The sequence below is a fragment of the Phaethon aethereus genome (genome assembly GCF_964289735.1).
Source record: "Phaethon aethereus genome assembly, chromosome: 15".
Lineage (NCBI taxonomy): Eukaryota > Metazoa > Chordata > Aves > Phaethontiformes > Phaethontidae > Phaethon > Phaethon aethereus.
This window is the reverse complement of record NC_138591.1, coordinates 5,580,861-5,605,705: the sequence shown is the minus strand read 5'-3', so window position 1 is coordinate 5,605,705 and position 24,845 is coordinate 5,580,861. Positions and strand designations below refer to the sequence as shown.

The window sequence follows — 24,845 nt, the reverse complement described above, 5'->3', positions numbered from 1 at the left end:
CAGTAAGGTTTTCAGTGCTCGCTTTTCTTCATCCTTAGGTGAACTTGCTGTGATAGCAAATGCACGAACCCCTCAGCTCCCTGGTTCTCTTCACCAGGAAGTCTCTTCAAAATAATTTTTGCTTAATGATGATATTGACTTAGTTTCAGTAGTTCAGTCTTAAACCAGTGGGGGGTGGTGGTGTTTGGTTTTTTCCCAGAAGTCTGTGTTAGTTTCCAGTCTTCTGCATTTGTTCATTCATAATCCATATATATAGAGATACACAGATGATTAAAGTTTTGTCCTCTCAACTGGACTGGAAAAAAATACTAACTTTCTGGCAAAACAGTGCAGAATAATTTCTAGCACATCAAAGTTTTCCAGTAATGGCTTGAACTTATATAGCAGGAATCATTTTAATTGCCCTTTAGTTGTGAAGAGCTGACTTCTCAACCATTTTCAAAGTTATGAATTGAGCTGAAAGGTTGCTGTTTGTGTTTTTGGTTGTTTTTTTTTTTTCCCCGTCTCCATGCAATGAAGTTTTAACAGGCTACTTGTGCTTTACTCCTGGCCATTTTCAAAGAAAAGAAATGTAATGCCAATGTTAAATGAATTGAGTCCCCTTCTAACATGCTTCTCAAGTGTGGATCATCAGTGAGTTAAAAAAAAAAAAAAAAAAAAAAAACAAAAAACACCAAACTACCAAAACACCAAACCTTAATGCTCTTGTAGGAGCTTTGGAAGCTGACAAGACATTGTCCTGACCAGCAGTTAAGGCCTCTTCTCATCTGTACCACTGGCATTTTTGGCACTGCTCCCTTAAATTACTATGTCTTCTCTGTAGTGTTTCTTATTCAAATGCTTTTTCCAAATTATGTGCTACTGAAATTGCTTAATGGGTATGTATTTGGTAAACTAGTCTATTTGGCATATCTCGGAATAACACCGGGAGTTGTAGTAGGGAGGAAGGATCTTGTTGGATTGAATCCATGTTGTTGTGTAGCTTCAGGTACTCTGTGCCACTGGTTTTCAGCCTGTGGCCCACATCAGGGCTTCTGAAGGATGGACAAAACAGAAGCAGGTTTGTAGGTGTTGTATAGAGATATATATGGGTGGGGAAAAATGCTTCCAATGGCAATTGTACCTCCACTGTATGCCTTCAAGGGCCCAAAGAGGGCAGGGGGGCAAACCTTGACCATTAAGTAGAATAGTATCTCACCGTGCTTGTTACAGTATTAAGTATTTCTTAAGTATTTTTAATGATTGTTCTTTAATAGCAAGATTAACTGGAACAATTCCTATAATCCTGGGCTAGCCTTCACTTTTACAGTCTTTATTTTGAATTTATAATAAATAAATCTTCTCATGACCTTCTAACCATCTACAGTCCTTAATGCGCTATACTACATTTTAACTTCTTGAATTCTATTTTTTTATAAAACCTTACTGTAACTTTTATGAGCTTTGACTTGTTTACTGTCAATAAATAATGACGATAAAAGGTGATCTTGTTTTGGTGGTGGTTTTTATTTTAATAGATTGTTGTAATGAATGGCACTAAAAATAATAGAGGATTGCCTTCCTGAGCGTGGGAGTCATGAAATGCCCCTGTGCGTGAAGTGACAATATGATGGAAGCTTGCACTGAGCAAACTGTTTCCTGACGGTCTCAAGGGCTCTTGTCAGTTCCTGTGCAAGACTGGAGGGGCCAGGGTGCTTCTTGCTCAGCTTTTGGTGGGGCTTGGGCCCCTCTACCTGGTTGTGCTTTGTGTTTGATCCTGGGAAAGGAGGGGAGGAGGAATCTGGCACACTGGAGGGCAGAAAAAGCAGCCTGTGGCCTGCTCACAAAGGGTGTGCGCAGCTGGATTTGCACATAAAGAACTAATTTGGGCTTATAGGTGGGTCATTTTGCTCGTCACATCCCCCAACAAGCCAGAGCTGCTCCCAGCTCCTGATACCCTGACCCCTTTTGTGTCCTGTGCAAGGTGCCATGCTGGCACGCTGCTTCCTTCAGCCTGGCTCTGCAGGGAGCTGCTGCAGCCCCTTCCTGCCCTGGGGCTCAGTATTTCACTGCTCTCCCTGCAGTGTCTCCCACCTGGAGAGCGCAGGTGTTGCCTCTCCCTTCCCTGGGGTGATTGCTGCTGCCTCTGAACCATCCTGTCTCCTGCCTGTGCAGCCTCCAGAAGGGCTCCAACTCGCTGCGCACCTCCCTGGGCAAATCACCCAGCCCTGAGCTGGCACCGTCTCGCAGCTCAGCCATGAAGGAGCAGCAGCTCACGGTAAGTCTGCTCGTTTACGGGAGGACAGGGGATGGGGAGGAGCGGCCGGGTTGTACCCAGCCCTGCATCCTTCCTATCATGTTTCCCAGCTGTCTTCTGGTGTTCCTGGGCTCTGTGGCCCGGCCAGAGGGGGAAAAAAAACCCACCAGACTTGCTTTCTCTGTGCAAAGCTCTGCGTGATTTAAGGCAAAAAGTTGGGTATAAGTATCCTGCAGAGGAGAAAAATGTATAGTAGGGGAGGTGAGGCTGGGTAACCTGGCAGGTGGTGGTGGTTAGTCCTCCTTGGACAGTGATTTTCAGTGTGCCCATCCCTTTGGGATCTGACTGGCAGATTCATAATCGGCAGCCAAAAGCAGCTCGGATTATAGTCCTGTCGGAGTCCTCGCTGTTGCTGCAGGACCTCGGCATCTCTCCGTGTTGATCAGAATAAGAGGAGTGCTTTGAAAATGTAATCCTTTCCCAAATTTCAGCCTTCAACCCTGTGGCTCTCAGCTGAACTGAAGCATTACTCTCCCGGTGTGCTGAAATGCGACGGGTGGACACGGAAACCTCTGCTCAAAGCAGAATCGCTTAAACTAAAGTCAGTAATACCTAGAATACCTCTCGTTCCTCTCTAATGCAAGGAAAAGCCTTAGTACCTGGTGTGACCCATCTCCACATGCTGCTTATTTGGGTTTGTTTTCGTACCCTCGGTGACTTAGGGCTACCAACTGCAGTGATTAACCAGACTATTCTGGAGGTTAAGGCTGTCCAAGAGACTTGCGCTATCCCCCATCTCCTGCAGGACTTGGGATTATGGTGTGCAAGACAATATTTCCAAATGCTTCCAAGAGATGAGTTTCAGCCCACGGGAACGAGACGCGCAAAACAGTGTCACTCAGATGTGTTTAGGGAGATGATGAAGCTAAGTTAACCGTTGCATTCTTGTGAATGTTAAAAGCTGTCCAAAGCCAAGCAGCTCACCTGGTACTCCGAGATATTCACAGTGAAGAAATCTTCCTTTCCTGTGGCTGGAACTACTCAAAACATGTCTACGACAGGGCTGGAGACTGGGAGCTGTTTGTGAAACCCTCATTAAATTGACGTGTAGCTTGTTACTGTGGAAGTAAATCTGGTTCCTATAGAAACTAGTTGCTTGTGACTGGTGGGGCTGTAGAACAAGCCTGTGTCAATAACCGCACGCCCTCCTGATGAGGCGGCATTTCTGTGCATTATGCGGTGTTTTATCAGCATCAGCTCTCCTGTCAGGAGCGGCTAAGGGGATGCTGCTGTATTTTATGGAGGGGAAAACAGCCATGGAAAGGTGAAAATAGACTTTTTCAAATCTCTGTGATTAGCTGAGACCCCAAGGACAGCTTTTAGGTGGGATGTCGAATAGACCCTCCACCAGGCACGCAGGTTTGGGATTGTGCAACTCGCCCACAGCTGCAAAGCAAGTCCGGGCCGGAGCAGGCCCCCAGCTTCAGGGCGCCCGGTTAACCCCACAGCTGATCCACGACACCACATTTTCTCTATTGCTTCACCTATAGATGGAACAGGCTAAAATATATGTGCTCTTGTATATTATTAATGCTGACAAATACAGTCAGTGTGTTTTAAATCTTCGAGTCAAATTATTGTCTGCGTTTTAAAACCGTGTTTCTGACTGACGGGGTTGTGGCACGAGGCACTGGCAGTTAATTGCTACTTTATCATTGCTCCAGTCCTGCGACGAATTCCAGCTGCGAGGAACCCTGCGGGACCCGCACAGATCAGGGCCAGCTTGCTCTGATCTGGTTGAACAGGCTCGTAGTGATCGCTACCTGGGATTAAATGAGATGGGTACTTAGTGAAATGCCATTCCCTTTCTTTGTCACGGATAACTTTAATCAGTGTTTTGGGAACACCAGCGGAATCTGTAAGCGTGCTCAGCTCTACGGCTCTTGGTACCACGGTCCCGGACCGCCGAAGGTTCCCGCTGGCAGCAGCAGTGACGGGGCTGAGTTCTTTCTGCCGTCTTCTCGGTTGGAGTCTTGCTGTGTTAGAGACAGAAACGCGGGGAGAGGGAGGAAGAATTTGTCAAGATAAAAGTGCAATTCGTGGGACAATTAACTGGTTTAAACTTTAAAAACTTCCTTAAACTCTCTAGGCCCTAAGCTTAAGGTTTTAAGTTTGATCAGCGGAAGAGATGCCGCAAGAAGCCGCAGATACCGCTGGCGCTCGCGCAGAGCCAAGCCCCGTCGCAGGTAAGTCTGGGTGGCCCCGGCGCGCGTAAGCCGCGTGCGCAGGCGGCCCTTCGCGTCCGCCCCGTCAGCGAGGCCCACGCGGAGGAGGGGGCTGCCCTCGCCGCCCGCAGAGGGGGCTCCCGCGATGGGGACCGGGGGCTCGGCCGGGACCACACGGCCCACCTCGAGGTTCTGGCTTCCAAATCCTGCAAAACTCCTGTGACGCAGCACCTTCCCTTTTGCACTTCTTTTTTTTTTGCACTACTTTTCTCCAGCTCTCCATCTTTTGCTCCTCTTTTTAAGAGGCAGAGATTGCAGGAGGATTTTTAAGAGGAGGATGGTAGGTCCCCACTTACCTTTTCTACATTGCTACATCTGTTTACATATTTTTATTGTGCCCTTTTTATTTATCACCTTTTCCAATGTAAATCCCGATATTTTTCTATCATGCTTCAGCTGATCTTCCTCTGAGCCCTTTCCGAATGCACACTAATTCTGTAATGTATCTTGTCTCCATGCGATAGTCAAATGATAGCAGCCCTCAGAAGCGGAGAGCATGAATCTCTCTTTCCTCTTTATGGATTCTCTTACAAGTTCAATTTTTGTTTAGTACCTTACTGGTGAAATAGCCTTTATTTTTTTTGTCTTTTTTTAAAGCGACCATTAACCTCAGAAGGATATCAGCTTTATTTTTACACAGCTTATTCAGACTTGCATCATCTGCCCTGAAATCTATTTTCTCTAATCGAAATCTGGGAAGGAAATGTGCATTACATTAGCCTGAGTATCTTCTATCTATGAGAATGAGTTTCTCTTAATAATGTAAATTACTGCAATTATGAAAGCAAATTAATTGACTGGGCAGTTGAAATACTTAGGTTTCTTGGTCTATTTTGATTTACATCATGTTCCCTGCTATTTTTACTCCCAGCCAAACTCATTTAGAGCTGCTTCTGTCTGCTTATTAATCCGAACTCAGAACTGACTCTATTAGTGTCTTGTTATGTTTGAAGGCTTCCGTCCAAAGGCAGATTTATGCTTTTTAGAATACTGCTAGTTAGACAAGGTGTTAGGCCCAGCTTGGAAGAGAAGGTCTCTCTTTGGATGCATGGATGCACTGCAAGCAAAATTTGGATGTTAGGACTCAGTAAAAGGGGCCTGAAAGTGTTACAGAGAGAATTTCTAAAGGAAACATGCTGACTTCATTCTCCAAGCTCTGCTCTTGGCTGTCACGCTTGCACGTGCGTATGATTACGTGTCAGCCCATCTTTCGCAGGCAGATGCCACCGCTGAGGATAAACCAGGAGTTTCCTTCAGACTTTGCTCTTGTATTGTAAGGCCTGAGCCAGACCAGTGAAAATTAAAAAAATTAAAAGAGAAAAAAAAAAAGTCATTCTGGTAATTGAAAACTTGCAGAGCAAAACTAGAGATACTTGTTAGAGACTTGCAATTTAGCAGGAAATGCAAAAGAAAAAGAAAAACCAAAGCCTTGGCGTTTCCTGAACGCCCACGAGCACTTGCCCTCGATACTTGTCTCTCTCCCAAGCCTGGCACACCAGTGCAGTTATCCTGTAGGTCAAGTCGTGGTTGATCTATGCTCTAATTGCTTATCTAATGATCTGTTTATCTGAGAGAGAGTGAAAGCTGCTCTGGAGTAGGAGGCACAGGGTTTTCTGTCCCTTCCCTTGAGGCCTGAGCATCATCTTATGAGCCATTTCAGTGGGGGAGAAAGAACATCATTCTCCACAGTAATTATATACCGTGATAATTATGTACTAAAATAGATCCTAAGGGACTGAAATGAAACAGAACTAGTTCTGTAACCTGCTGCAAGCCCTCTCCCACCTTTGTTATTTTCCTTAATAAAAGCCAGAAACGGAATGAAGCTTCTGTCCTTGGGCAATGCAGGGATTTCTATCAGTCCTTCTGCAGGAAAGGCTTTGGGAGATGACTTTGGGCACTTTTGCTCCCGAGGAACGTAACTATTTTCTTTCACAGCTCCTCTGTCTGAATCTTGGCTGAAAACTGAGGTCCTGTCCCCCTCCTGCTTGCATGAGGGTTAGTGGGGTGTCCTGTCCCTGCAACCACCAATGCCAGCAACTGTTGCACCACACAACCGACATCCGAAGCTGCCGGTTCTCCAAAGTACAGAAGCTGCGACATCAGTTACAATACAAAGCGTGTTGGCCTCTGCGTTGCGCATGCAAGTGTGTCTTCCACACAACGCTGTCGTGCGATGCTCCTTTGGCCGGGAGACACGATGGTGATAGCGCTGTAAGAAATCCCAACAGGCTGTTAACCAAACCCAGATGTAACGGTGGTCCTTCTGACTTTATTTTATAACACGAAGGTGGTCCTGATGGATCCAAGTGAAGACCAAGATGACATCTTGCGAGCTAACATCCCGAGAAAAAACATTTGTATTTGACATGGGTTTTGGTCACAGAGCAACCCAGGTAACATCCTTCTTTTTTTTTTTAATTTTTTTTAACTGAAAGGCTTAACATTAGAATTGTCTTCCCTGTTTAGATGAATGTTTTTGGCAGGAGAGTAGAACTGCACATCCCAGAGGCCACATGTCACCCAGATAAAAGGTGACAGTGCTGAAGGTGAGAGGGCTGTGAGGTTTTTCCTTTTGGCAGAGAAGCGGGGGGACGTGCAGCCCTCGGTCTGCCTCTCCCTCCCGCGTCGGGACTCCCCTGATGTAACACACCTGAGCAGAGCTGAAGAGCTTTGTCTCTGGAGGTGAACGAGACCACTGTCACGTCGCTCAGCTCTACTGCTCACACGCTTCTTCCCTGTGCCTCTCTTGTTTTACGGGCTCAGGACGTGAGCTCTCGTGCCCTTACTGAGCTGTGGCTTGCTGGCAGATGTAAGGTGCAGCATGAGGATTTCATCAGCACCTGCATTTTGTGGTCACCGTGATGTGACTGCAGCCTTGCTCCTCACAAGCAATTCGGCCATGCGTGTTCTCTTCCACGTGAAACTTCAGTGTAGCACCGTCGTATACTACTTGAGACACTGCTGGAGGCCCAGTGGCACTTCTCGCTGAAGGATAAGGATAGGGAGAGAACTTACTCCCTTCTTCACCCGACACAAAGAAAAGCAAAAGCATCCGAGGTTCAGAGTCCAAGAAAATAATCCGATTTAAAGACTTCTATTTCAGTAGCCTCCTGCATGTTGCCTGCTTTTAGAAAATTCAATAAACCTCTGTGCTTTTCTGCCCATTTTGATGATGTGTCAAAATTCAATTGGCTCAAATTGTTCCAAAGCCCAGGAAATTTGTAAACCATAGTGAGAAAATCATGGGGAATGCAATTAGGTAGAGATTGTTTGGACAGCTGTTATGCCTGACCATAAGTTTATGCTTTTTTGACTGAATTAGGAAGAAGTATATGTGTCCACAACCAAAAGCCTGATAGGAGGAGTAATTTCTGGCTACAATGCAACCATCTTTGCATACGGTCCAACAGGTACAGTAGTCCCTGTAGCTGTACGGCTCTAGATGAATAAAATGCATCTGTACAAACCAGGAATGAACTATAACTCCAATTAATTGCTTACTGTGAGGACAAGACTGAAGCATTAAAATACTATTCTCACTGGGAAGTGTGGATCTTCCTTTAATGCTAAAGTAACAGTAAAGATTCTCTGTTTGAGAAGGCACCTAATCGGGGGGGAATTCAGTGGAGACAACTCTCCTCATTAAAAAGGAGGAGGAGATGAGGGCCTCTGTGCATGAGACCTCTCAGGAGAATAGATACATGTCTAGAAAGCACCTACAGACTGTATGAAATTACATTTCTACCCTAGTTCTGAACATGTAGGTGGGCAGTTAAGCTACCTGTCTGCCCATCTGCAAGTCCTCTTCCTACCCATTTTGGATGGCACATGCCATGTCTTTCCTGCAGCAGTGTCATTGTGGGGTGAGTAACTGGAGGAAGTTAGGGGATGAAGGACAGAAACCAGTAGGAAACCAGGCTTTATTTGCTGTGGAAACTTGCTCACATGGAAGTTGGTCTTTGCTGCTCCTCTTTGTATCTTTGACAGGAACAGGAAAAACCTACACGATGCTAGGGACGGACTGTGAACCAGGAATTTAAATCCACACTCTTGATGACCTCTTTAAGGCCTGTGAAGCTACCACCAGGGAGATGGATTACAGAGTCTCCATGTCCTACCTGGAGGTGAAGCGTCTGTGTTGCCCTGGATCCAGGCTCTGTGGGAATTCAGCAAGCCCCTGGAGCGGGTATAATGGGAAGTGGGGCATCCAAGTCTGTCCACCGTGCGGCACTCCCCTTGGGTTGTACAGCTCAAATCTTCCCTTCCACCCCAAAGAAATACAGGATCAACTCAACCCTCTTTGCAGATCTAAGGACCCAATGTTAGCCTCACACCAGCCCCTCACTTCTTACCCTCAGATCTATAATGAAGTGATCCATGACTTCCTGAACCCATCCTCGGGGTTCTTAGACCTGAGAGAGGACCCCAGAGGCAGCATCCAGATAGCAGGAATTACTACAAATGCTCAGGAGGTACAATGGGCTATGGTCCATGGTGAGGGGGAAGGGGGGGGGGGGGTTGTGCTTTCATGGTATCAGTGCTTTAAAATTCCTTTTTTCCTTTCCTATCGCCTCTGCCTTAGTCAGTAGCAAGAACCTTTTGTAGCAAGACTTTGGTGGAACTGGATTAATGGATGAATTGTAAGGAAAGGGTTGATCATGGAGCCAAGTGAGTCGTAGAGACTGGGCTAAAATTCCAGTTAACCTCCTGCTAGCTCCTTCCCCAGGGTGCGTGCTGCTTTCCTGGAAGGACAAGAGTGCTTCGACTTGTGTGCACGTGTCAACAAACAATCTGGAGAGGGAGAAGAAATAACGAAATCCCCTTGAGCTACACTGATGCGCACATCTACATGTGTGTTGGATATGAGACAAACGGGCCTCCCAGGAAAACAGCCCCAAACCCAACACATCCACACTTCCAAGGTCAGAAGCTAAAGGGGGAGATCTGGGGAAAACCAGCAGCAAAATCCCCGCTGGCCTGAGCACGACCAGAGTTTGCCTGTGCGCTGGGCGAGGGGTTCAGTCTGCGGGGAAACGCCGTGCCATGGCTCGGGCAGAGCTGTACATCTCTGCGTGCTTTTCTGCGTCATTTGGATCACGCAGCTGTTAATGAAAGGAAACAAGCAACGCACCCAGGAACCCACTGCTGCCAACGAGACGTCCTCCCGCTCGCACGCGGTGCTGCAGGGGACGGTGACGCAGAAAAGGCGAAGGAAGGCGATCGGCGAGGAACTGAGAATTGGAAAGCTTTTCGTGGTCGTCTTGGCAGGGTCAGAGGGAGCGGCCCAGGTATGGCTGGAGCTCGGCAGCTTTTGGTGAGACCAGGCTGGATTCCCTGGCTGCCAGGCAGGGTCTGCATGCGTGTTCTCAGCCCCGGGGAAACCAGCGCCGTGTGTTTCTCTGTTGCTTTACGGCAGTAGTTTGTACCTGCAACAGCCTAAAAATAGACAAAGTTTGGTGATATAGGTAATATCTTTTGTTAGACCAACCAGTATAATTGGAAAAATGTAAACCAGCTTTTGGGAGCAGCCTTTGCTCAGGTCTGAAAAAGCAGCAGCGAATTTCACATTTGAAGAGACGCTGGGGTGTGTTAGGCAGGGATCGGCTGGGCTGTCGGAGAGGAAGCTGGTACCAGTGGAACACAGGGACGCTGGTGGGAGGAAAATAAAGCAGCTGGCTCCCACGGGAAGGAGGAAACGCTGGAACTCAGGGGGGTGATTTGAGGGAGAGAGATTTTACATACCCAGTGTTTCTACTGAGACTAGGAATTCTGGAGTGACCTAGTTACGCACCCTAATTTCTGAAATTGTATTTAGAAGATAACTAATAGCTATCTGTTATGAACCAAGAGATCAGAGCTGGGTCATCTTTTCCAAGAAATGTACTCCTACCAGCATCTCTGTGCTCCAGAGTGGGGTTTAACCCTGCAATTTCAGGTTGATTTTGCTTTGACATCCGAACCTTGGCCCCGGGGCGATGCCGCACATCTCCCCAGGTGCAGACCCACCCTTCTGAAGCCTGTGCTTTGTCTGTCTGTCCCTGCTCCCTCCCAACAGACGCCGAACCGGGGCAAGAGGATGAAGGAAGGAGCCCACATCAACCGCTCGCTGCTGGCTTTGGGCAACTGCATCAACGCTTTGAGCGAGAAGGGGGGAGCCGGGCCCAGTTTGTCAACTTTCGAGACAGCAAACTCACGCGCCCACTGAAGGTACTGCAGACAGCGGGTCAGCAAGGAGCTCGGTGTGTCTGTTGCTGGTATCACCACCCAAATCAGACAGGGCTTGAGAGCTGATCCTTGAATATCTCTGTGCATTGTCTTTATCCAGCTTGGAACGCTCCTCCAGGATTTTGCATGAGCTTTGCAATGGAACCAGGGCTTGATTCAGACAGTGTGCTCTCTGTTACAGGCACGTGGTCTTGTGATCTCTGCGGTTAAGGAAGAGCCTCCTATAGGGTTAAGGAAATCCTATAGATTTGGGTCATATGTTTCTAAGCTCACAGATAACCAGTAGGTTTTGGGGTTTTTTTTGTTTGGTTTTTTTGGTTTTTTTATTAACTTACTGCCTTTAAATGTTTCTTCCGTTCTATAAGATTTGGCTGAAATTGGCCAATAAAATTGGGTGTTGTTGGGGCAAGGGGAAAAAAGACAGAGAGTGACTATGTGCTGTCATAAGTTGTCTCTCCCTGAGGAAATCAGAAAGGTTGCAGACATGCTCTTTGCTACACTGGTTATTTTATGGATACTTTACAACCTCATTTATGAACTTCACCTCAAGCCTTGGTTCTGAGCTAGCACTGCTGCTGCATGGCAGATGTGTTTTCCAGAGAACAGTGGGGAGGAGAAGAGATGGACAAAAAGGCAGGCTTCTGTTGTGAGCAGAATTGAGGAGCTGCCCGCGCATTTGTGGAAATTTGCCATTTTCTTGCAAAAATTCTTCTCTTGTAGAAAGTTAATTACTTATTGATTTTGCTGTTGGTGGAGAGGAGGCCTAATGAATGATCTTTTACCAGCACTTCCTTCACTCTTAATTGAGATTCTCCACCAGAATCTCAATGATCCGCAGGAGTACCCAGCCACAGTGGTTACCACCGAGCCGCAAGCGCCCATCGTGTCCATGCTAACCACGTCAACGTTGCATCCCTCCTAGGACTCATTAGGGGGCAACAGCAGGACTGTTATGATTGCACATATCAGCCCAGCCGGTACCTCCTTTGAAGAATCTCGAATGACCTTGATCTACGCCTATCGAGCAAAAAACATCAAGACACAGGTAAATGAACAAACAACTCACAAGGAGGTGGGGGGTTGAGATTAAAAGCTTGCAAAGTGGAAATAGAAGATGCAGTGGCTGAAGGGAGAACAGACTTCAGGAGGGGGCAGTGCAGGATTGTACAGAAGCTCAGTGTGAGTGATAGAAAAAAAGCGGATGAAGGGAACGGTGGAAAGCAAACTGTGTGGGTCGTGGATAAGAAGAGGAATATGAGGGTCAAAACAAGGGAGCAGGATAATGGAAAGGCAGAGGATGATGTGCCTGGTACGGACCTGGGTGCAGAATATATGGAATGATGGTCAGAAGATGGCCGTTGGGAGGACAACGTATGGGGAATGTCCCCGTGGGGATGCTGGGCCTAGAAGAGGAGTTGAGGGGCTGCAGAAAGGAGGACTAAAATGGAGACGCTGGTGGGGTGAAGGAAGATGAACAGTGATCTACAGCAGGGTTTTTACCCTTTGTGGATCTCTGTGTTTTCCCTGTGGGCACAGGGTGCCTGGCTTTTCTCTGTTACCTTTTGGAAATTTCCCAGAATTAGGGAAAACCACTAATTTACAGTTTCCCCACTCATAAGGGAAAATTCTTCCCCATCACAGGATTTAGTGTCCTTTCAGGTGAAAGCATAGCTTTGTTTGCAGCCAATAACAGACTGGGGGACAAATGCTCCCATATTCTGGCTCACCAGGTAAAATGTAACCTGCAGAACATCTCCTACCACATTGACCAATACACCAGCATCATCGCGGACCCCCACAGGGAGACAGAGCATCTGAAGGCAAGGGTTGAAAACCAGGAGGAGAAAAGCATAGTCAGCTCCGACCTCGGGGATCTGCAAGGTAAAGCCAGGAGCAAGAACTGTTCTGGGGTATCTGGAGGGAAGGGAGCTGGGAGAGGAGCTGTGTGGATGTGTTGTGGTAGCGCTTGGTGGGCCTCCATGCAGACATAGCGGGGGGGAAGCCGGTTCAACGATACTTGTACAGAAGCAGAGCGGAGAACACAGTCTGATGGGCAGAGGAGGTAGGAGGGGAAATGAAATTGTCTTTCTGTATGAGCCTGTGTCTGATGTGCTGCGTGATGCCGGACAACACATTCAACCTGCTCAGCATCTTCCCCAACATTAAAATGTGTTAAATTTCACAAATCTGCCCTTGAAAAGAGCTTTGCCATCGAGTGGTGGCATTTGCTGTGGGAAGTCCTGACTCTTACGGAGAGGTGACAGAGTTTGTATCCTGCGTCATCGCAGGCTCTGAGGCCGTGTCAGGACACAGAGCTCTGTTGTATGGTTCGCTGCACTTAATTAAAAAAAAAAAAAATAGGGAGGGGGGCAGGGTGAAGCTTTTAAAACATTGATTGTTCTGCCCTGGGGATTGTTCCTTTTATCAGTGAATCTGGCAAGGAATGAAATAAAAATAGTCAAGTTCTGACAGACGAGACACAAGGTATAATAGGTCTCTGCTACCAATACCCAAGGTCATTTCTAGATAACAAGCACAGAAAACGGGTATTTTTTTCTTGTGGGTGGGTAGAAAGGGAGAAGAGATGTCCCTGCAATGCAGTATCCTCTTAATACTCACAAAAGCAGTAGCAATGAGGCCTATTTATTGCTAATAATACAATCACAATGATATATCAGATATCTTAAGCACATGATTACCTTGAAGAGATTGCAGAATGAAACGGAGTCCTGTAAACGAATGTCTTGTAACACATGGACTGAGTGGCTTGGTCCCACAGTAGTTTTGTGGGGCTTTGGCAGAAGTTTACCTAGCCTAATGTCAGATCAGAAATGTCTTCTCCTGCAGCGAAGGGGCACCCAGTAATAAACACCTTGCGGGTGCAGCTGATGGGGGCTTTCAGGGAGCAAACGGAGATGCGTCGCAGCCTGATGGAGCTGGAAAACACCAACACTGAGCTGCACATTGATACCTGCAGGCACCTCCTCACAATCACAGAGTGAGCAGCTTCTTAGCTTTGAGCACAATTTATACGTGGACCTCCAAACTCACCATGAGAAATGCTAATATCCCACGGTCGCCCCAACAAAAATGACCAAAGGATGTTGTTAAAGAGAGTGTTTAATTGTTCAAGCAGAAAGATCAAGTGTAGGTTTGAGATTTACCTATGTGAAGAGGGAAAACTTGGAAGGGTGGTGGTCTGCAAAAGGTACCCAGGGATTTAAGGTAGGTTAAGTCCATGCAACTCTGAGCCTCAGATTAAGGTGCTCTATTTGCAACGGGTGACTTCTGCTATTAAGAAACACATCCCTAATCCCTCCTGGTGCTTGTAAGGAGACTGCAGCCTGCACATGGTGCTGCACTGCAGTGCAATTGCCTGATGTAGCTCTGTAAGGCCACCAGCTACCCTGATCGTAAAGTTTAAGCTCAAGACTAAAAGTATAAATGGTGCTCGCCTCTATTTGGAGTTGTGTTTTAATGGAAAAACTGGATGGCAGCACAGACTGGGATTGTTGGTCCTCCCACATTCTGGTTACCCTGTGTTTGTGTTTTCCATCCAGATGCACTGCATCTGGGCATAACTTCATGTCAGAGAAAGCAACACCATCCCTTTCTTCTGGATAAACTGTAAGTAGGTGTCAGTTCCTTCTCATTATCATTAGTCACCCGCTTAATCCTTTGTAAATTTTATAGTCCCTTAGGATTTGGGTCATTTGTAGTGAAAACAGTCTTTAGGACTTTAAAGGTCTTCAAGAAGTACCTGTGAATTGGCAACCATTTGTGATGAGAATTTGAGAAAAGCACTGTTCTCCTTGGGAAGATCACATTGGAGGCCTGTCTTACACATTTCCAAAAGGCAGGAAGCTAATTGTGCTCTTCTACATGGTTTGTCCAGCTATCAAGCAGCCTGGACTAATTAGCTCCACTGCTGCCGTGCAGGAAGCTGGACAGACACAATGAGGGACTATGCGTGCATCATTCAAGTTATGTCACCATGTCCTAGAAGTTCCTTTTTTTTTTTTTTTTTTTTCCTGGGAATGAGAGAAGGCTTAGAGTGCATGCAAGTATGACAAGCCAGCAAAGGAGGAGAAGGATGAAAACACAGGGGAAGAAGACAGGGAAGTGGATGTCATAGATTCACCTGAGCCTCATGAAGTTACAGTAGCAAGAGAAGAGATCAACCTGCTGCTGGCAGAACAGCGCAAGGCGGTGGCCCTGAAGGTGAGGAGGTCGAAGGTGCCCTCATGGCCGCAAGTCTGACCGCTGCCCGGCGGGTGCGTGGGGGCAGGATGGCAGCCGCGCAACTCAGAGAGGTTCTTGTGGTTTTAGGCTAGCGGCGTGGCACCTGTATTGCAGCTGGACTCCTAAATACCTTGGGCTGCTGAAAGAAGCACCATGGGACCACAGATGTTTGCATCCTGCCTCTGTCCTTGTGTTGTTTAGGATGAGGGAAAACCACAGTCCCACTGTCTGGGCTTGCCCACCCGTAAGTGAGCTAATTCTTCCCATTTCCCCCTTCAGGGACATTCTGAGGGTTTGTCACTCACTTGGTTGTTCAATGTTTTTGTAATTGCTTTTGGTCATTATTTTTTTGGTAGCTAATGTTAACATTTGTGAGTTCCTCTAGGCAAGGACTGTACATCTGGATGTGTCTGCCATAACTGAAATGTGGTGGCTGCTAGTAAAATAAGCAAAATGCTTTTTGTAGATTTTACTTTAATATCAGCGTGAAGGACACAGCACAGATTTGCTCAGATGCCTTTGTTATCCCAAGAAGCTGAACTGCCTTAACAGTCCCCTGTCTACCTTTTTCAGATAGAGTTGGAGCACCACTTAGCAAATGTCAAGGAAAAAGCTTCCCAGACGGAGGAGTTTTCCCCCAGACAAATCACCAGTGAGGATCAGCAGAGGTGCTAAGCCTCCTCTGCAGAGCCCATGAGCTTGAGCTTGGCGACACAGAGCTGCAGGCAAATACACTGTACAAGGAGAATCTATTGAGCCAGAAGGATTTTGTGATCCAGCAACTGCAGCAGCACATGCTACTCTGTGAAGAAATTATTCATCAGCAGCAGATGCTGATAAAAGGTGAAGCAGAACCTTTGCTCCTGCTCTGTCGTTATCTCTGAGCTCTGTTTTCTGATCACAGAATCACAGAATCACTAGGTTGGAAAGGACCTTTAAGATCATCAAGTCCAACCATTAATCCAGAACCACCATGTCCCCTAAACCATGTCCTGAAGCGCCACATCCACACGTTTTTTGAACACTTCCAGGGATGGCGACTCCACCACCTCCCTGGGCAGCCTGTTCCAATGCCTGACCACCCTCTCAGTGAAGAAATTTTTCCTAATATCCAATCTAAACCTCTCCTGGCGCAACTTGAGGCCATTTCCTCTTGTCCTATCACTAGTTACTTGGGAGAAGAGACCAACACCCTCATCGCCACAACCCCCTTTCAGGTAGTTGTAGAGAGCGATAAGGTCTCCCCTCAGCCTCCTCTTCTCCAGACTAAACAACCCCAGTTCCCTCAGCCGCTCCTCATAAGACATGTGCTCCAGACCCCTCACCAGCTTCGTTGCCCTTCTCTGGACACGCTCCAGCACCTCAACATCCTTCTTGTAGTGAGGGGCCCAAAACTGAACACAGTATTCAAGGTGCGGCCTCACCAGTGCCGAGTACAGGGGCACAATCACTTCCCTGCTCCTGCTGGCCACACTATTCCTGATACAGGCAAAGCCAAAGTGCCAAAGTGGAGAACAATCCACCCAGAAAACCTTGCCTTGGATGTCACAACTCCACAATTCTCAGCTGTTCATCTAGGAATGATCTTTTACTCTCCCTCCCCATCTCTGCTCCAGCCAACATTCCCGTCCCAGAGACACTGGCAACGTTACACCACCTGCACCTCTCTGAGTTGGAGGGAGGGACACTGAACTGCTCGCTTCTGCTACATTCAGTGATGTCCATCATGCTCCAGGGTAAGGCAGAGCGGACCTTTGTGCTGGAGAATCCATGCTGTCCCATGATCTTCTGTCATGGCCATAGATTCATATGCACCCAAAGCCTGGCTGGGTCCTGGTGCCAGTCAAGGGCTGTACTGAGCTTTGTTCCATGAACATGTTGCCTCCCTACAGCTTCGTTCTCCTTCCCTGCTTCCCTTTGACTCGGAGCCTTTTAGAGATAGAAGAGGGCCCAGGCAGGGCTGTGCATGAGCCAATGTGTCCATCTTCCCAGTTGCTGTTGCGTTAGATTTGAGAGAGAGAACTGGCTTGGTGGCAAACAGAAAAGCAAAGGTTAGATGGCCAAACATGCAACTCTCCCAGTGGATGCTGGAGGCGACCCTCCTCTCTGGGGGCTTCTGCTTGCTCATGGCACAGTTGTTTTGAGGTCGTCAGGCCCTTCCTGCAAGAAGGGAAAGGTGCTGCTGGCCCCTTTGTCTTTGGAAAACTTGTGTGTGTTTTGAGACAGTAAGGGGCTGCCAGGAAATTGCCAGTCTTCAGCAGGGAGTCCAAGCAGCAGCGTCTCTTGTTTATTATGATTGCCTAGAATGAACGGGGTAAGGAGTTGGGTTTCACCTTGAATAATAAACTTAATGCTAGTCATGTTGTTATATGTGAGATTAAACTACTTCGGGTGCCCTTCCACAGCAGGGGAGCAAATAGCAGGTGGCTGGAACCATGGAAACACACATGACTTCTCAAGAGTGTCTTTGTGACCGCAGGTTGGGAGCCAGGGCTAGAGGAGGGACTTTACAGTAAGAAAAATCTGCTGAGGATCTCATTCTTCCCTCTTCCTGCAGCCTCACAACAGCTCTTCTCTGGATGTAAGTCAGCATCTGGATCTAGATAAAGATGAGATCAGAAAGGGTCTACCTGGGAACATGAAGGATCTTCCCTTGGGAGTGAGGTTGGGCGTTCCCTCCATCACCCTGGAGTCAGACAGGTAACGTGAACATTTCTCATTATTAGACATATTCTCTAGGGCATGGGGACCTGGCGGCTCCCAGCTAAGTCCCCACAGCTGAGCGATATAAAACTGAAGAACCTCCAGAAACTGGGATTTGTAAGAAGAGTTTCCTGGTATACTGCTCTTGCAGAGTAGCTCTGTGTTTAGCAGGAACCTTCTCTGCAGAGAGGGCTATGGGAGATGTTTGGATTTGCTTCTATTGACTGGTAAGCATTTAAATCAAATAAAGTAGCAAAGTTTGTGAGAACCAGGGGACAAAAATTTCTCTCCTTCATGAATCCTGAAGTCCTTCCTTGCTGTGTTCTTCATTACCACATTTACCAAATGTCTGGCTTTCCCCACAGCTTGAGAGCTCTCATCTAGACATGTTTCATCTCTCCCTGTTGATAAGAGGCCTGTGCTTTCATCTATTAATCTCTTGGCATATTCATTTCACAGTGGCAGTCGCAGATCATCTAAAACCACGCCCTGTAGGAAGGAGGGGTCTCTGGATACCCTTCTCAGCCCAACTTTCTCTGTTCTACCAAAAGGCCCAGTTCAGCAGGTCAGTATGGCAGCAACTGAATTCAAGGCATGTTTGTTGTGGTTAGCACCTTCCTCTGGTAATGGCACAACGTGCACAGCAGCTAAATCTGTTGCATGTGAGGAAGGTAAACCTTGGCAGGCAATAAAATCATTCCTAGAGAGCTGGCCTTGGTTTTTAAGGCCTGGCATTCACTTAAGAGTCCAAGGCTTAGCTGTCACCTCCAATTTGGGCTCTCCCTCTGGGTGAGCCATGCAGTCTCTAGTGTGTGCAGCAGCGTGACAGGCGTTGTAAATAGGAATGCACCATACAATGCGTGCTCTGGTGTGAGGGGACCTGTGTCGTGCAGGATGATCGCTTACGCCGTTAACTGATCTGCTGGGCCATGATTTGACGACTATCTGGCGAGACCGATTTCACTCAGCACCCTGGAACAGAAGGGAGAGTTAGGAGCGCATCAGTCTCTTGGTCACTGTCTCATTTTGTAGCCATGGCTCTATCTATATGGGAGATACACAAAGGAAAAGCTTCGCCTTTATTTCTCTATACATAAAAGCTGTTGTAACAATATTTCAGGTGGAATTTAATGTCTTCCACATGTTTGAAAATGCTTTGAAGGGGAAAGCTGTGAATGAAAAGCAGATTATGCTGCAATTGCTTTGATTTTTTTAGCAGAAACCAACAGGTGTTGCTGCAGGAAAGATGACTCCCAGGCTGCGTTCCCCCACCTCTCTAGACTTGCATGGGAAAAAGGCACCTGCAGACATTGCTGCTGTTCCACTGAGTCTGGAGACCTTGAAGGAAATTGCTGCCAACACCAAAAGCTTCTCCCTCGTTGCAGCCAGTTGTCGTTCCAGAGCCCAACACAGAGACCTTGGGAGCGAAATCTCCTCAGGCCGCTCCTCTGAGGAGGATATGCTTAAGCTGAAGTATCTAGAGGCCAATTCCACCCCAGATTGTCAGATGAGAGACAGTGCAAGTATTGGGAGTCTGCTGTCAGAGCCCACAGCTGGGATCCAGCTGTGCTCCCCAGCCATGAGAGTGCTGAAGAACAGGAGAGAACAGAAGATGTCTTCTGAGAGGACAGCCAGAAAGAAAAGATTTCACTCTCTCGAGCCAAACTTCCACAGGACAGGAGTACTTTCTAATGGGAATGGGTTGAGCAGAAGGCATAGACCCAGTGGAGCTAGGGTGGTTTTTAAATATGGTAAGAGAAACATAGTACAGACTGCACGAGGGAATAAGTTAAATATCTTTATTCTTCTATAATGCCCTTCACCTCCTGCCTAAACAGCAAGCTAAGCCAGTCAGGTGTGAAGGGAATCTTTTTGGTACAATGTGGCAACAGTCAGAGGTGGGAACTTCACCACTGAGGTTAACTCAACTTGCTGTCTTTCAGAACTCGAAAGCTAAGCACTGGACTCCCTCAAGCCCCTGTAGAGACAAAGCTTGTGAGAACGACCTGCACCGACCTAGACTCTTCCATCAGTCAAAAACTGCGAGTAGCGTACCCACTGCTGCAAAGGTCAAGGTTCCTACCAGCCACCATTCCGGTAGGGGCCAAAGAGCTGCTGGTGACATCCTGCATCAGCTCTGTTGGAAGAGATGGATTGTCATGTGAGAAATAAGCCAGAGTAAAGGCTAATGATCAGAAACATTAGGAATCTGATCTTATTTTTTAATATGGCCCAAGTAGCTTTTGGTGGGTAAGAAAGCATAGCCTTTGACCACTGCCTCAACTACGCCTCAGTAATCTGGGGGGAAGAATTAGTGTTCAGCTGGGTTCACATGCAACAAAGTCTAGTCATTCAGGCAGTTTCACATCCAAACCAAGCCTCAGCAAGGAGGCCAAGACATGACAGGCTGCAGAGACAGTGTGTCAGGTTCAGTTGTTTTGCTTTGTGCAGACACACAAGGCCAGGATGAGGTTAGAGGAACTGGATACCCAAATCCTATCAAAATGTAGCCAGAATCCTTCCCCATTCTGGCAAGAGCTGCTTACTGATGCTAATTAGTTTTCTTTTTTTTTTTTTAACTAAAAAATGGTTAACTTTTGATTTACAATGCTATCATTTATTTTGCCTAGCTATTAGCAACTCATGCATTGCAAAATGGTTTTCAGCCATGCTCTACTCCACTGTTTATAATGAAGCTCTCCCTCCCTTTGACAGAGGGGACTCCACTAGAGGTGCTGCCAAAAGACAATGCTCCTGCAAGCACTGTCCCACAGAGCAACGCTGATCGCATCAAAGGACGGGTCCTACAGAAGCAAGTCAAGGGTGAGTGCATGAAATATCAGGTTGGCTGGCTCCAGAGGCACTACTACATTCTTCAGCACTTGCTGAAGTTGCAATCTGAACCTAAAGAGCTGTAAATGCAACAACAACGGTCCAGTTGGGAAAGCAGTCACATGTGTAGGGGTTTTACAGCCAAGCTTTAAGCCTTTTTTTTTTTTTTTTTGGCAACACATGACATGGGCAATGTTCCAGAATGAGTTACACTCCATCTCCCTCTCAGCCGAAAATAACCTCTTAGGAAGAGAAAATAACATTTTCAGAGGTGTTCATAATCCTAGTCTAATCCATATGTAAAGTGCAAAGTTTAATTTGAGTCATCCATCTGACAACATACTGCTTCCACTGGAAGTGTCACCTTGGGATTTTCTTAAAGCAGCATTGTGCAGATCCTAGCGCCTTTGCCAAACCCACCCTTCCGCAGCCCGTGGCAATCTGTCTCTTCCCCATTTTGAGTGGTAATGAGACTCAAATTGAAGCATGAGAAACTTGACCGAGTACTTCACCTTCCCTCACTTGCAGGGCCTGCACATGGTGCCAGCAGTCAGCAAAAGCAGCAGTCACTCGCCCACTTGGGGACCCAGCCGAAGACTAAATAGAAGTCGCCGGCGGAGCAGGACTCTCCATGGCCTCAAGGAATTGCAATTTCAAGACTGATGGAAGTTGGGGAAGCAGATGCAAGGGAATGTGCCTTAAAATGTATTTTAGCTTCTGTGTTGTGGTGCTGAAAAGCAGAGGGAAGGCTAGCAGCGGGGAGAGGGACCTTATATGTTGTAGATTACTTTTTCCATACCCCTACCACATGTCTTTCCTCTGTACTGTGTGGTCTAGCTGTTAGCTTCAGTTTAAGACAAGTAGGGTGTTAACAGAGTCCAAGAGGAAAACCTCATTTTCCCAGCGGTCTTCTCCTCCCAGAAGATGTCAGCATGGAGCCCAAGTTGCCTTTTTTCCCCAGGGCAAACGTGTGGATGCCACCCATGCATCCAAAAGGCTCCCTGACTATTAAAACCAAATGTAAATGCCTGAGAAATAGTTTTCCCTGTTCTTCCCTGTTGTCCCTGTGCATTGCTGTGTAATGCATGCCTGGAATGCTGTTTGGGTGAGCAGATGTTTGGCTGTGAGAGCAGCCAGAGATAGCTCTAAACCGTTTTCCACCTACAAAGCATTTTAGCTCTGACTGCAGCCGGGAGAAGCAGCATGGTGATAGGTGAAGACCCTGATAAGAGCTAGCCTGGAGGTAAACCACAGGAATGTGTTTTTCTTTTTGGAGCAAATGTCTCCAGCCAGGAACCTTCTCCGTAAGGGGCTTTTTAAAAAGTATTTTCCCTGCTTTTTAAATATGCTGCAGATAAAGTGGTTCTGGTCATTGCACTGAATAAATAGTGACTCCATGCCCCAACCAGAAGTGCCTTCCCTCCTAGGTCTGCCGAAGTATCTCAGATGACAATCTCCGGTAGGTTCATGCATTTTTCAAATGGATGAAAAACCTTTTTTAGAGCTGCAGCACTTGCAAAGAATTCTCCTGCGTGTTCTTTCTGACTTACTGCATGACACTGCGCACACTCCCTAGTCCTCTATGCCTCTTGCTTTGCTGTCAGGAAGGTGAGGGATGAGGAAGCTTAGGTTACTTGTATTTATAAAATGCCTTAAACCCCTGAAGTGGTGAGGCAATGCAAGTGCATAAGCTGGTATAGCAAAAGCAGCCTATTTTCCTTATGAAACAGAAGGAGGAAGAGGTGTGATGGCAAGGTAGAAGGTCAGGAACACTTGTTCCCTGGGGCTGACTCTTTCAGATAAACAAAGATATAAAAAAAGGACACACAGATAAAATAAGCACAACCTGTGTGTAAAACAAACCTGTGCCAAGCCTGCGTTTACAAGACCTCATGTGACCTGCAAACAGCGAAGGACCAAAAGTGAGGTAAAACAGTTTTCTAAGTATATACATCTCCACTAACTACCTTTGGGCTGAATCACCATGAAAAGTTGCAGTGTTTGGAGCTATTTCGTACAAAGACTGGGACTTTTGAGCTGTAGTGCATTGGTTTGAGGCTGTATCCCTGAAGGGAGGTTGCATCACAACAGTAATGGCAAATTATCAAACTCTTTGTTAAGAGTACAGAGCTATGTGATGTGCTAATTTCCCTGTTTGTGAAATATACATTTTAAGGCTGTTAATAAATGTAAAAGTTGGGGATTGAGATCTGCAAATTATCATTTGTGGCTTTGGTAGTTGCTGGAGGTGAGGCTGCAGCCTCACCTCGTGCAAAGTGGGACCACGCTCATTTTCAGTGCCGGGTTAATGTTTTTTTGATTTGATTCTTCTTGATCACAAATGATAAGAGTAGCAAAGGGAGCTTAAATTGTTCTGGGCTTTTCAAGCAGCGTTTTCTAACCTGGCTGTATCCAGATTTCTATACTTTGCTCCTAATAAAGACTGCTGGGCTAGAACCCAGCACAAAACCCTGTTTTGTTCCACAAAACAGCTTGAGGCTGGCCCGATGCAACTGTGAGCTCCAGCGAGCAGTGAGGATGCTGCATCTATCTCGGGAGGAAGGCTGTCGCCATCGCTGGCTCTTCCTCGTGTCCCCAGGGCAGGTGCTGGAGGGGGGTTCCTTATCTCTGCCCCCAGGCTGCAGGGAAATCAAATACGCACCCCGGGTTAGGGCGTGGCGCGAGTCCGCCACGCAACCTGTAACGAATTCAAACATGAGTTTTTAAGTCAGACTTTCCCTCTCAGAGCGCTCCGAGGAGGCAGTCATTCCTGCAGCGTTTGCTCCCCTGCTTTCCCACAGCAGTCTCGGTCTCGCTCCGGCTGTGGGAAGGGGCCGGGGCCGGTGCCAGGGCCGCCCCCGCTCCCGGCGTGGCCTACGGGCTCTCCCGGCAGGCGGGGCCGCACCGACGGCGGCCGCGCTGCCTCCAGAGACCGGGCTGCCGCCGGCGTCCCGCGGCGGGCAGCGGCCGCCAGGCCGCGGGCGCGGCAGGGCCGGGCGGGCCGGGCCTCCCGCTGGCGGGCGGAGCGGCGCCTGCGCCGCGGCGCCGTGGGGACCCCCGTGCCCGGCGTCTCGCGAGAGGCGAGGGCCGCTGCGCCCGGGTAGCGGCGGGACGGGAACGGGCAGCGGAGGAAGAGGCGGCAGGGGAAGGCTCCGCTGCGCGGGCGGGAGGTGAGGGCGTGGCCGCCCACGGCGGGGTGGGGGCGGCCTGTGCCTGCCGGCAGCGCAGGGCCCGCGGGCCGGCGCCTGAGGGGTTGGGCTGGGCGGCGGCGCGGGTGAGGCGGGCCCGGCGGGGGGTGCCGCCCCGCGGCGGCGCCGGGGCCGGGGCCGGGCGAGCTCCAGTTACGAGCCGTAGCCGGGGCACCGCGGCCCCTCTGCGCTTCCCTCCGCTCGCCCCTGTGGCCGCAGCGTACCAGGTAGGGCGCAGCGCCGGCCGGCTCCGCGGGCGCGGCTCCATCGTCGGGGACCGGGGCGTCGTGTGCCGGGCTGGGCAGCGCTGCCCATCCTCACGCCTCGGCCGTGGCAGGGAGGCGGCTGGGTCTGTGGGACGGCGAGCGGCTCTGCGAGGCAGTTCCTCTTCTCCAAACCACGGAACGCGGGCTTTCCCCCTCTCTGCCGCCGGTGCTGGGCCTGAGGCTTGATAGCAGCCCGCTTGTGCAGTTTTCCTGTGTTGTTCTTGCAGTCTGTGTTGCTTCTGGACCCGGGAGCGCCTGCGGTCCCAGCGGCTACAAAAGCAAACCCAGCGAGCAACCTCCTCGGCAGAGCAGTTCCATCGACGGTAGAGCGTGGCTTTGCATGTTGCTTCACAGAGGTGGCTGTTAACGTGAATAGTCCCGCTTGAACTTCATGCACAAAGCTTCATAGTAGAGCTGAACTACGAACAGTAGAAAACTGCTTAGATCAGGTGTTTGTAAGGCAAACGCGGGTGATGCGGATGGCAGGGTCTGATTTCTGGCCCCTGTATTGACACGCAACAAATGTTTGGGGGTTTTGTTGGCCCAGGCTGCAGGCACCGAGGCTTGCTGAGACCCTTCCTGCGTTTGTACGGTCAGGAATGATGGGTGTGCTTGAAGTTTGTGACAAAAGTAATGAGTGAACAGGACATGCTGTGTTTTGGGATTTTCCTTTTGGAGAGCTTAGAAATATGGTTACTGTGACAACTTCCATGTGTGGATATTGAAAAAGAGGCAACCGGTGCTGCCAAGCCTGTACAAACCAGGCTTTGTGGCAGCAATGGGAGGGAAGGTACTGGGATAGCTATGTAGATTAGGATGTTCTTTTGCTGGTCTCTAGCATGTACGTGCTAAGTTGGAGTAAAAC

The 24,845-nt window shown here is 48.2% G+C and overlaps 1 protein-coding gene across 1 annotated transcript; it reads left to right on the top strand.

Moving 5' to 3' along the window:
• Nucleotides 1-1,041: 1,041 nt before the first annotated feature.
• On the top strand, nt 1,042-21,416 carry LOC309410376 (kinesin-like protein KIF19; the record flags this gene model as incomplete). The annotated part of the gene is given in 25 exon segments (XM_082006758.1): nt 1,042-1,064; nt 2,155-2,257; nt 4,525-4,608; nt 6,812-6,861; nt 6,863-6,917; nt 7,847-7,934; nt 8,512-8,561; nt 8,565-8,648; nt 8,883-9,005; nt 9,627-9,812; nt 10,580-10,676; nt 10,679-10,731; nt 11,672-11,794; nt 12,480-12,630; nt 13,579-13,747; nt 14,805-14,970; nt 15,565-15,652; nt 15,655-15,834; nt 16,608-16,726; nt 17,549-17,691; nt 18,154-18,259; nt 18,911-19,375; nt 19,638-19,791; nt 20,410-20,517; nt 21,055-21,416. Coding segments are annotated over 25 exon segments (3,045 nt in total). The 3' UTR covers nt 21,132-21,416.
• Nucleotides 21,417-24,845: the final 3,429 nt, after the last annotated feature.